The following is a 12441-nucleotide window of genomic DNA, read 5'->3' as shown; positions in this document are numbered from 1 at the left end:
TATTGTTTAAAAACACGAAAAACGAGCCCTTAGGTATACACGTTTTCTTTACTTATTAACGAGGGTCTCGTACTGGCAGACTTAGTGCCTTTAGGTTGTATACGAGGGACTATTGGTCAGCTGCCTACTCGTAACACGTTCACATGCTACGTGACGCCAATTAGGCTCAAAAAGAGTGTGCCACACTCGCCGCTATAGCTACTGGTGGCGCTGACTGACACTTCAACGTTTAATTCACATATACACCCTATAAAGTGGCAGGGGGGATAGCTGTCGTGGTAGCTCAGTGGTAGAGCATTGAACGTCATTCGAAGGTCGCAGGTTCAAATCCTGCCGACGGCAAGTAATCTTTTTCCCAACTTTTCTTCGTATTTACATTAAAGTTTGGTCTACTATCTTCCCCTATAATTTCCTTGGCAATATTGTCCGTGAGATCTCATTATTATTGTGTAAAAACACGGAAAAACGAGCACTTAGGTATACACGTTTTCTTTACTTATTAACGAGGGTCTCGTACTGGCAGACTTAGTGCCTTTAGTTGTATACGAGGGACTATTTGTCAGCTGCCTACTCGTAACACGTTCACGTGCTACGTGACGTCAATTAGGCTCAAAAAGAATGTGCCACACTCGCCGCCATGAATAATGGTGACACTGACTGACACTCCCACGTTTACTTCACAAATAAACCCTATAAAGTGGCTGGGGGATAGCTGTCGTGATAAATCAGTGGTAGAGCATTGAACACGTCATTCGAAGGTCGCCGGTTCAGATCCTGCCCATGGCAAGTAATTTTTTCTCCTACTTTTCTTCGTATTTACATTACCATTTGGTCTAATATCTTCCCCTATACATTCCATGGCATTATTGTCTGTTACATCTCAATATTATTGTGTAAAAACACGGAAAAACGAGCCCTTAGGTATACACTTCTTCCCTTATTCATTAACGAGGGTCTCGTACTGACAGACTTCGTGCCTTTAGATTGTATACCAGGGACTATTGGTCAGCTGCCCACTCGTAACACGTTCACGTGCTACGTGACGCCAATTAGGCTCAAAAAGAGTGTGCCCCACTCACCGCCATGGGTACTGGTGGGGCTGACTCATACTCCTATATTTAATTCACATATAAATCCTATAAAGTGGCCGGGGAGATAGCTGTCGAGGTAACTCAGTGGTAGAGCATCAAACGCGTCATTCGAAGGTCGCAAGCTCAGATCCTACACACAGCGAGTTATCTTCTCACCCACTTTTCTTCATATTTACAGTACAATTTGGTCTAATATCTTCCAGTATACTTTCCTTAGCAATATTGTCTGTTAGGTCTCAATATTATTGTGTAAAAACACGGAAAAACGAGCCCTTAGGTATACACTTCCTCCCCTATTCATTAACGAGGGTCTCGTACTGGCAGACTTCGTGCCTTTAGGTTGTATACAAGGGACCATTGTTCAGCTGCCCATTCGTAACACGTTCACGTGCTACGTGACGCAAAACAGCCTCAAAAAGAGCGTACCACACTCTAAAAAAAGGGAGCGAGAAAGGAGAAACGGCCTTCGTTCCTCCTCGAGGCTGGCGAGTTTCTCCTTCTCGCAAACTTCACGCGTCGCGCCCTCTTGCGGCAAATAGAGATGGAGTAACTTTCCTACCCCAGACGTCACTGTTTCTCCAGTTTCTCGTTCGCGTGCGTAAGCTGGGTTATGCATCCTGCATCGTGCAAGCTGCTCATAGTGATTTATTGATTTTATAAGCTGTGTGCAACTCCCTATCATCTGCGGTTTCAAAAGGCGATCCTCTGCTGAGACACTGCTGTTGAGTGCCGTCATTTTTACGATTCAGCGAGCAACGCCTCTTCACGATCTGTGTGCGATGTTGACGCCGATCAAGACAGGTGATCGCAAAACAGGCAAGTTCATTTTCTGGTTGATAATCGGTACGCCCTTGCCTACTCCTGTCAGCAATATTCTGTTTTTTTTAAGAGTGCATGTGGACAGCATTATATAACTTAAACGATCTAAGCTGCAAGCTACATTTGCCGGTTATGTTGTTTCTATACGTGGCTGCACGGTCAGATTTGATCGCATTCACGTCTGATAATACACCGCTGTCTTTGCGTACGTTATTCAAAATACCGGTGTTGCACGGTCACTATGATCACGATCGAATTTAACCGTAGCAATTGGCTTTCATACGCTAGCTGCGGAAGTGAGCCTATCACTGCTGAGAAATTGGATCCTGATCGGACTCATTAAGCAAACTGACCGATAGTTTCGTTCAATCAATCTTGCCGAGTCACACAGACGTGTCTTACTGTGACAACTGTAGCAGGGGCGTTTTTTTTTTTCGGATGCAACAGGGGGGGGGGGGGTGCTCTAAGCGTACTTTACGCACGTGCGTGAGTTTTTATTGTTGTTCTTATCATCACAGTGGCAACTTGGTTCATAAAGCGGAAGACTGCGAAGGCTACAGTGGTCTTTTTACAAGATGTCTTGCACACAATTAAGTTTTCGTGTGCATTGCATAACTTTCATTCTAATGCAGTTTTAAGTATGCAAACTGTGCCATGCGAAAATATGCCACTTTGTAGTATTTTGTTGCAACATGCACGTGTATAAAAAAGGTTCTACAGCTGCTTATAGTCCAAAGTTTCTCATGTTAAAATTAACAACCGAGAACTGACCTCCACTTTTTAGTTTTTAATTCTAACATTAGAAACTTTGCACTAAATGTGGTTGGAGAACTTATTTTGCTTCTATCAATTTTATTCATCCAGACAGATCTCTGTCCAATATGCTCACCTTCAAAGACACCATGCTGCACCATCCTTCGTTTGAAAATAGATATCATTTTGTCTATTTTCATTTTGTTGGATTCTTTTGCAATTGAATATGGCCTTTTGTAATGCTTTTCTTTTGTTTCTTCCAGGAAATGTCTTGGTTACAAGAGCACACCCACGTTTTGGAATGTGTACCATGAATGTTAAAGAAATACAGCAAATCAAATAGCACTTGCAGTGTTGTTTTTTGTTGTTGTTGTTATGCATCACACGTTAAAAGGATACATCACAGCCATCCATAAATGTCTTCTCAAAATTGATTCAAAGTGAAGCTGTCAATATGGCCACTCTCTGATGTGATGCATCTTTGCTCCAATAACTCACTAAATATATTTGTATAAATGAAGCAATATAATTCTTAGGGCTCAATTCTCTTTATTTGACAAAATCATAATGAAAACCAGCTGATAATAGAACCTAGAAAGCTATACGATTTATTAATTGTACTGCTTTTGGGTGTGTTTTAATAAATTAGATATAGAAAGGAAAATAAAAAAAGTGGTTGAAAAGACAATTCGCTGCTGAGAGGACAAGTTGTCTTTTCATACACTATATCTTCTAAAGGTTTTCATTAAGGTTGTGTCAAATATTCATAACATGCACATGTCAAAAGAACAGCCATAATCATGCGCAGGGGTCTCAATAAGGGTGAGCTATGTTTCACTGCAGTGCAATCAAGGTTGCCAATCGTCCCGGGTTTTTCTGGACTGTCTTCACTTTTTATGTATTGTCCAGAGCTCTCGTCCACCGGGCGCGTCATCCAACAGAGCACCACCCCTCGCAACCTGACGCGGCTGAGCGAGAGACGGTCTCCTCGTTTCGCGACAATGCGAGGGATAGAATGGTTACCTTTGGAGAAATCCTAATGCATGTATTACCACAAGGCCAGACTTAAATACCCACCACCAGACAAGTGCCTTAGTAAGCAGCAGTCCACTACCTGGCGTCTATTACAGACATGCACTTTCCCCTGTCCGTCACTGTACAGCCATATTTACCCCGCTGTTCACACGGCGCAATGCAAAGCGTGTGGTGTGCCTAACGCTGAGCTCGACCATATTATATGGGCCTGCCCCACTGGTACTCACTCAGTTAAACACAGCATGAACTCTACATTCACAATCACCACGGCCGAGCAGTGGGAGGCTTTGCTGTTCAGCACGTGCCCGGAGGACCAGCTATAGAGCTGGGCTGTCCGGCTGGCTAAAGACGCTGCCAGGATCCAAGGTCTGGCCGCTGCTGAGAAAGGGAGTTATAGAGCGGTCGTCTCCCGGCCCCCCGTCACCTTTAACCCCAGCAGGGAGACTTCAATAAAGTTTCTTCTCTCTCTCTCTCTGCCTAATTTGAACAAGGTTATAGTTCGAATTAATGAGATTTTACTGCACTGCTGAATTAATCCATTAGAGACACTGTTGTAAGACTGACTGCCATAAGGAACACCAGCGTGCCCAAATCAAAATAAGTGTTAATAGGAAAATGCATGCTTTGTACACTGCTCATATGAGACACCTAATATAAGAGAATTACTACGCAACGCATGTATCGTATAAAGGGGTTCGACTGTAAATTTTTTTTGTTTAGGGTAAAAGGCATGATCCATTGAACAGAAAACATTCAAATTGAAAAGATGTAAGTGTTCATTCAATCTACCATTTTGTTTTTAGAATGATCCCTGCAATTGTAAGTTGGGAAATTTCTTTGAATAACAAACGCTTTCCCATTGTTTGTTTTTAATGTTTCATTTATTCTTTGTGAAAAACGTATTATGCATCTGTTGAGAGTACGAAGAAGATACCCCAAGGAACAAAGCAAGAAAAGTAGGCACACAAAGGTTCTATTTATGATATTCACTCGCAAAAAGATGTACACAATATGGCACATAACAGGAAAGCTGAGCTAGTTAGTAAGTAATTACTCTAAAAGACAGAGAATGCGAACATGGACACAAGAAGAAAGTGTAGACATTTGTGCGGTGTCTACACATCTTTCGTGTGTCCTTGACTGGACCTTTTAGAATGAATATGGCAATTTTATCATGATGCATACGTCGCGTCTGAAGAGATTCCGAATATTTTCTAACAGAGTGCTGTATTTGATTTTGTTGTTAATACTCGCGCGGGATGTTGAACTGAACCCAGGTCCTGCTAAGACACCGGAGATGGAAGTGCTGAAATGTTTGCAGAGTGGGCAGGAAACTTTAATTTCAAAATTAAACGTCATTGAATCCAGGTTTGAAAAAAATGAGAACATACTGATGGAAGTAAAAGATAATCTTAGCCAAACTCAGAACCAGATAAGGGACATCAGCAAGATTGTAACGGGACAGGCAGCTATAGTACGGCAACTCATGCAACAGGTGAAAGATCTGCAAAAGAAAACAAATGACCTCGAAAACAGAAGTCGCCGGAAAAATCTTGTTTTCTATGGCGTTGATGATAAAACCTCAGAATCCTGGGATGAATCCGAAGCTATAATAAAGAATATTTGCAAAACGAGCCTTGGAATGGAACTCGAATCTGTGGAAAGGGCACATCGCTTAGGACGCTATAATAAGAATAAGAAGAGGCCCATTATTGTTAAATTCTCATTGTACAAAGAGCGTCAGGCAGTGCTTCTCAGTGCCAAAAGATTCAAGAATTCCCAGTACAACGTTAGCGAAGATTACTCACATGAGACAAGAAGTATCAGGAATAAGCTGTGGGAATATGCTAAGACAAAAAGAGAGGATAAGAACAATAAAGTGAAGCTGAATTTTGACAAACTGATTATTAACGGCAGGGCCTTCAGGTGGGATGACGAAAAAGAAGAGGTCGTCCCAGTACGCAGGCAATGACAAACTAGAAAAAAGAAGAAATACCGATGTCAAGAACTTGTTGCCGTCATCGTGAACTGCCGAAGCGGAGTTAACAAAGTTGCTGAGCTCTTGGGCTTAATTGAGAGTGTTAACGCAGATATAGTCCTTGGTACAGAATCTTGGCTAAAGCCCTCGATTGCTGATAGTGAGGTGTTTCCGCAAAATTACGTCGTCTATCGCAACGATAGGCTCACAGCAGCTGGTGGTATTTTTTTACTTGTTTGTTCTTGCTTACAGTCATTTGAAGTTGATTATAAGTGCGACACACTGGAGTCTGTATGGTGCAAGATAATACTGCCTGATTACTTCGCGTTTGTGGTCGGAGTGGTTTATCGCTCGCCGAGCTCAGATAGTAGCATAATGAAAACATTAGATGAAATTCTTTCTGAAGCGTCAGCCCAGACAATACTCCTAGGGGGGGATTTTAATCTGCCTGGCTTATCCTGGGGTAATGGTTCCTGTATAAGTATAAGCGGGCGCATGAACCTTGCGATGAAAAATATCGTCAACACGTTTGGTTTGACGCAGTACGTTACCACCCCTACTCGCAATGACGCTGTGTTAGACTTGTTGTTTTGTAACTCGCCAAATTTCGTAAATGACGTGACTGTGATTCCAGGAATTAGTGATCATCTTGCTGTTGTTGCTTGTATCCGAAAGAAAAAAGTGTGTGTGAAGTTACCTACGAGTAGAAGGATCTACTTTTATGACAAGGGTGACTACGATGCAATTTCTGAAAAACTTCTTAATTCGTTCCCTGTTTTCGAATGTCTTTTTGAGGAGGGCAATGTGCATGATATGTGGGACAAATTTAAGAATATACTTTCCGAGTTAACAAATATACATTACCCCAGTGTTCATTCATCACGGCTAAAAAAGCACAAACAACCATGGGTAACAGCACATGTATTAAAACTTATCAACAAAAGGAAGAGGGCATTAGGCGCATTCAAGAAAAGCAAATCAGTTGCTCACTTTGAAAAACTGAAGTCGATTACCCACGAATATAAGCTAAAGATAGAAAAAGCTAAAGATGATTACTTCACTGAGCTGAGCAACAAAATGAAATCAAATCCTAAAATGTTTTGGAAGTACTTGAAACAGTGTGGCTCAGATTCCTTTGAAATACAGGAGTTAAATTATAATGGCACGGTAATTACGAATTACGAGGATAAGGCTGCATGCCTAAACAACTTTTTCCACTCGGTATTCTTACCCAAACACAGCTGTAATTATCATCAAACTATTATGAGCATTTCGCCTATGCTTCCTGTCGAGCTTAGTGTTAATGGAATTGAAAAACTATTGAAGGACGTTGATGAGAGTAAATCTAGTGGTCCAGATGGAATTTCTCCACGTGTACTCAAGCGTTGTGCGGGGCCAATTTCTATGTATCTTTATGCAATTTTTGAAAGATCTTTAGCGACAGGTACCTTACCACATGACTGGAAAATTGCGCACGTGGTACCGATACATAAAGGTGGGTCCAAAAAAGACGTTGGTAATTATAGACCAATATCGCTTATGTCTATCCCGTGTAAAATACTCGAACATATTTTATACAAAGAAATAATAACTCATTTAAACAAGCATAAGGTACTAATCAACGAGCAGCATGGATTTTGCAGAGGGCTGTCTTGCACAACACAATTAGTCCAATTTTATCATGATGTAGTATCAGGCGTAGATACTGTAGGACAGGTTGACGGTGTGTTCTTGGATTTTCGGAAAGCGTTTGACACGGTGTCACATTCACTCTTACTGTTTAAGCTTACCACCCTGAATATTGATGAGACTGTTTTTAAATGGATCGAATGTTACCTTTCCCAAAGAACACAAACCGTAGTACTGAATGGAAAATGCTCCTAATACGCCGATATTACCTCAGGGGTCCCACAGGGCTCCGTCCTGGGTCCGCTATTGTTTTTAATTTATGTTAATGATATCTCTGCAGGAATTTCATCTTCTATACGGTTGTTTGCGGATGACTGTGTTGTGTACAGAAAAATTTTTGATCACAATGATGTACTAGAACTTCAGAAAGACTTATCGCTCATTTATAGCTGGTGTACCAAATGGAAAATGAATTTGAATATAACAAAGTGTGTACGTATTTCACTTACCAAAAAGATGAAACCATTTCAGTCACAGTACCATCTGAACAATGTACAGTTGAAACAAGAGAGTACATATAAGTACCTAGGTCTAATACTATCATCTGAATGTTCATAAAGGCCTCAGGTTGACACTCTCATAGCCAAAGCTGGTAAGGCCTTAAATTTCATTCAAAGAAACCTGCGATGTTCGCATGTGAATTTAAAACGTATGGCATACACTACTTGTATCAGACCTATCTTAGAATACCGCTGTGTCGTGTGGGACCCCGTCACGGTAACCTTCATTGCTGCTCTGGAACAATTACAAAATCGTGCTGCCAGGTTCGTCTTGGGACGGTGCGGAAGGGGGGAGAGCTGCACTGCAATGAAGGCTGAGCTAGGACGGGAGTGTCTTTCTGACCGCCGCCAGAAGCAGAGATTAAAATTTCTTTACTGCATTTACTACAATAAAACTGGAATTAATAGAGAAGTATACCTACACAACCCTCATTACACTTCGAAACGTTTTGATCATAGATGGAAAATTTGGGAATACTCAGCTAAAACGAACATGTATACCAATTCATTTTTTCCTAGAACGATTAAACAGTGGAACAAGCTAACTGAAATGCAAGTACATAGTGGGAACGAAGGTATATTTTATTCACTGCTGTAAACCAGTTTTGTAACCTGAACGAAGATGTATTGATGTGTGAACGAAATTCTACTATATGTGTGAACGAAAATGTATTTCAGTTATTTATGTGTGAACAAAGTTGTATTGTGTGTGAACGGAGATGTACGTCATTTATTGATGTAACCCCCCTGCTATAACCCCTTCGGGTGCTGCGGGGTATCTGCTGAGTAAAGAATAAAGAAAAAATGTCAGCAGGACTGGTGAAGTCAGCCTTGTTAAAGCTATTCTAAAAAATACTGCAATGTGTCACAACCTCACAAACTTCACAACTCGAGTAAACATCAAGTGGGTAGAAATCCTGTATGTCACCCAGAATAATTAGTCCAAAGTCATCAAGTACTTTGACATTTTAAGAGGATCTTTGTTCACTGCATTCCAGGGTTTTCAGGGGCTTTCATATGAGCACTAATAAATAAATGACAAGGACTCTTTCAATTTGCATGAACCAGCTGTGATGTGTGATTGAGCACGCTGTGTACAAAACTGTCAACTCTGGGGTAATTTCTTCAGTCACTTTCTGAAGAGCTGACTGCTGCTCCTCTGGAAGATCTCCTACATTGAACTGCTGAACTCCAGTTGTCGTAAGATCCGAGTTCAACATGGAGCTCTACATTGGCTTTGCAGTACACGATGGTTTATATGTGGCTGTACAATGCATGCAGTGCTTTTATAGATTATGAACAAGCTTAAGTTACCACATAAAAAAAGCTTGTCATTTTGTACTAGCTAATAAAGTGGTGAATTACTGTACAAAAACAAAATCTATAGCCAATATACTATCACCTCACAAAAGCACACTTAAGCGCATGGAAGCTGGCAGGATTTTGTGGGGTGCAAACTTCTGCTGCATTGCAGCAGAGGGAGGGAAAAATTGGTGGTGTATTTTGGGTGAGGGTTAAGTGTGTGGCTTGAAGGGGGCAAGTGCGCTTTTCGCAGCCCCCTGACAGTGCCCATGCTTATCAATGAACATGAAAGAAAACAGTGAACCTAAAAGCAGTTAGTAGAGACTGACAACCAAGCATGTACAATAATGACAAATTTCTGCATATAGAATCTTCATATTAGAGTTGCAGAAACACAGCTTAACGAACCTGTTGAAAGAATGCCTCACACCTAATGATAATCTACACTGAAGTTTGTGAAGACATTGAAGTACTGTACTCCTAACTGTGCATTGTAGCTTCTGTTGCATGACACTTTTTAGTTGTTACTCTGTCAGAAGGTTGGCACTTGGTTACAGCGTAACAAAGATGTGTGAGTGAACAAGAAGAAAAAATAGGCACAATATAATATATAATAGAAAAAATAGGCAGAAAAATAGTAAGTTAACTCGTAAGCCAAAAATATGCAGGCAACCTTGGCCCCTATCCGTGAAGCTTGTAAAATAAGTTTGCCAAAGCTAGTCTAGAGAACAGCATAGTGCGTCACAACTTCACAAAATCCATGGCTGGAATAAAGGTCAAGCGGGTAGAAACCCTGTTTGTGATCGGGAATTATTACAACTAAGGCAGCAGATGGCTTGACAATGTAAGAGGATCTGTGTTCACTACATTGCAGAGTTTCAAGGGGCTTGCATAGGAGCACTAATGAACCGCTAACAACAAGGACTCTTTCAATTTGCATGAACTGCGGCTCACCATCCTGCACACTGTGGACAAACGTGTCACCTGTGCGATAACAGTAACCACTGACGCTAGCGGTTGTAGCTGTGGAGATGAACTCCTCTTCAGACACTTCACGAAGAGCCAACTGCTGATGTTCTGGAAGATCTCCTAGATTAAGCTGCTTTGCTCCAGTTGTTTCAAGATCCGAGTTCAACATGTTGCCCGACAGCTCATATGCCTGAAGAAGCTGGTGACGTGTTGCAAGTGTAAGACAGATGTTCTTGAAGTTCTTGGTCTTGGATGCAATGCTCTTAAAATAAGAATGTTTAGCCTCAAATCGCATGCCCCAGTAGCGGCGCGGTGGGCCATACTTGAGAATATACTTTGGATAGTGTAGCAAGAAGTGCAGTTTTGGTGTCACTGCTGCATTTGGGTACTGCACTGTATACAGCTCGAGAAACTCCTCCACCTTCACCTGTAGATATGGCACACAGCTCCTTGGGATTTTCTCGGCCAAACTAATGTCAGCAATGTGTCTGTATGCCAAGTACACCTCCCAGTGAGAATTGCCTTCAGGAACAACTTCAGCATATATCTGGGGAAGCAGCCGAAACAAGCACCATTTCTGGCTAGCTGATCCCATCATGGAGGCTTTGCCATTAAGAAATGCAATCGTAACAGCAAGAGGTGTGGCCTTTTTGTCATGAAAGCCATACTTGAATGATGATATCCTTTCAAGATCCTGTTTACGGATCACTTGGTCACCAACTAAGCTACCCAGAACATGTCGAATGACACACTCCATACCGCCTTCGAGTATGTCATGCATGGCATCGGGAGGAAGTTGTTCTGTGATGTCAAAGTTCTCAAGAGTTTGCAGTGGTGAAGCACTTGCGATGCCGTATATGGGCCCATTCACAGTTGGGTCAAGTGCAAATGCTTCTAGATGGCTCTTGTATGTTTCACTTGTTCTTTCGACGCAGTCATCCAATCTGTGCAGCATTCGCAGTTGTTTGTGCGATGCTAAGCAGTAACGGCAGACTCTGCCTCTGCTAAAGCTGCACTGAAGGCCTGCTAAGCGGTGCATTGAAAGGTTGTCTCCAATGAAAGCCACGATTGCAACATTAAAGTGCAGATTCCCAGAATGCACTCCATTTTGTTGTATCAAATTTAAGTCTTGCAAGAGTGGCTGCAGCACCTTTTCCATGCCATGTCGTAACACGACGCGGTATTCCACAACCAGAAGCAGGTGAATTGAGCATAGTTTTGAGCGGTGTCGGGGATGCAGATTCAAAACAGAGAAGTAGACAGCTAAAATTTTGTGCCGTCCAGCTGCAGCACCAAGTGGATTTACAAGCTCCAGTTCATCAGTGTACAACAGCATAAATATCGTGTTGTTACTGCTGTCGCGAGTAAGGTGGTCGTACCTGCTGAATGCATCACCATCGGTGAAGTCGCACAACAGTTCTTGAGGCTTCGCAGTAGGCTGTGAAATGCATTCCAACAAGTCTTCAGATTTCAGGAAGTTCACAAGCAGCTTTGAGATAGGAACGTAGCATTCGATGTCTCTGTAATTGGCAGTCTGCAGTGGAACTTGATTAACCTCGGTGTAATTAAAGTGTTCTGATATATACTTTTTTCTCATGTGGGTGCTTTCCAAATCAGAAAACATGATGCTCACTATATCAGCAGCATGCAGCTGACGCACCACATTTTCCGCTGTGCCTGGTACCACACTTCCTTCCATAAGGAGCTTCACTGTCCTTTGCATCAAACCATCAATGACATCTTGTATCAGAGATTTCACGATGCAAAAAATTTCATCAGTGGTGCTGGATGCCAGTTTTAGCTTTTCAGTTATTTTGACATAGAACATTGCCAGCTGTTTCTTGATTTTGGTGATGAAACAAATGTTTGAGGCAGCATCATGACTGTGTGCCTCTGACAAGTTTGTAACAATGGGAATAGAAATATCTTCAGCTTGTTCGCTTGAGTCGCAGTAAGGTGCAAGTTCGTTGACTATAATGCCAGCAGCATTTCTGTGCACTCGATACACGTGTTTCTTGTAGACGAAGTAACGCCGAAATGATGCCGCACAGCCGTCTATTCCACACAACACGTGAAAATCTGGCTCGATGCTGTGGACTCTCATGTGGTTAACGACCCGTTTGACGGAAGTTCCCCAGAATGTGCACCTTGGGCACGGCGTGACTGGCATTGTGATTTCTTCTTTCTGCTCAACTTGTATCACGCTGCAAATCGCATATAGTTACAGTGCACTCAGCATCAATCCAGCTCTTCGGGTATAGCTCGCTATATACATACACTTTGAGTAGCAGAGCAGTTCACGTGT

At 42.0% G+C, this 12441-nt stretch overlaps 1 protein-coding gene and 1 long non-coding RNA gene across 2 annotated transcripts; one reads left to right on the top strand and one right to left on the bottom strand.

Moving 5' to 3' along the window:
* Positions 1-1674: 1674 nt before the first annotated feature.
* Positions 1675-3008, top strand: LOC142767129 (uncharacterized). The gene is made up of 2 exons (XR_012884771.1): positions 1675-1907; positions 2927-3008. It is a non-coding gene; the product is annotated as an uncharacterized LOC142767129 (long non-coding RNA).
* A 6880-nt stretch (positions 3009-9888) lies between these two features.
* LOC142767922 (uncharacterized) lies at positions 9889-12240 on the bottom strand. The gene has a single exon (XM_075870161.1). It carries the CDS (start codon positions 12238-12240, stop codon positions 9889-9891), a length of 2352 nt encoding a protein of 783 aa, XP_075726276.1.
* Between the last annotated feature and the right edge of the window lie 201 nt (positions 12241-12441).

Source organism: Rhipicephalus microplus, chromosome 7 (genome assembly GCF_043290135.1).
Source record: "Rhipicephalus microplus isolate Deutch F79 chromosome 7, USDA_Rmic, whole genome shotgun sequence".
Lineage (NCBI taxonomy): Eukaryota > Metazoa > Arthropoda > Arachnida > Ixodida > Ixodidae > Rhipicephalus > Rhipicephalus microplus.
The sequence above is the reverse complement of the archived record's forward strand: the minus strand, read 5'-3'. Positions and strand labels throughout refer to the sequence as shown.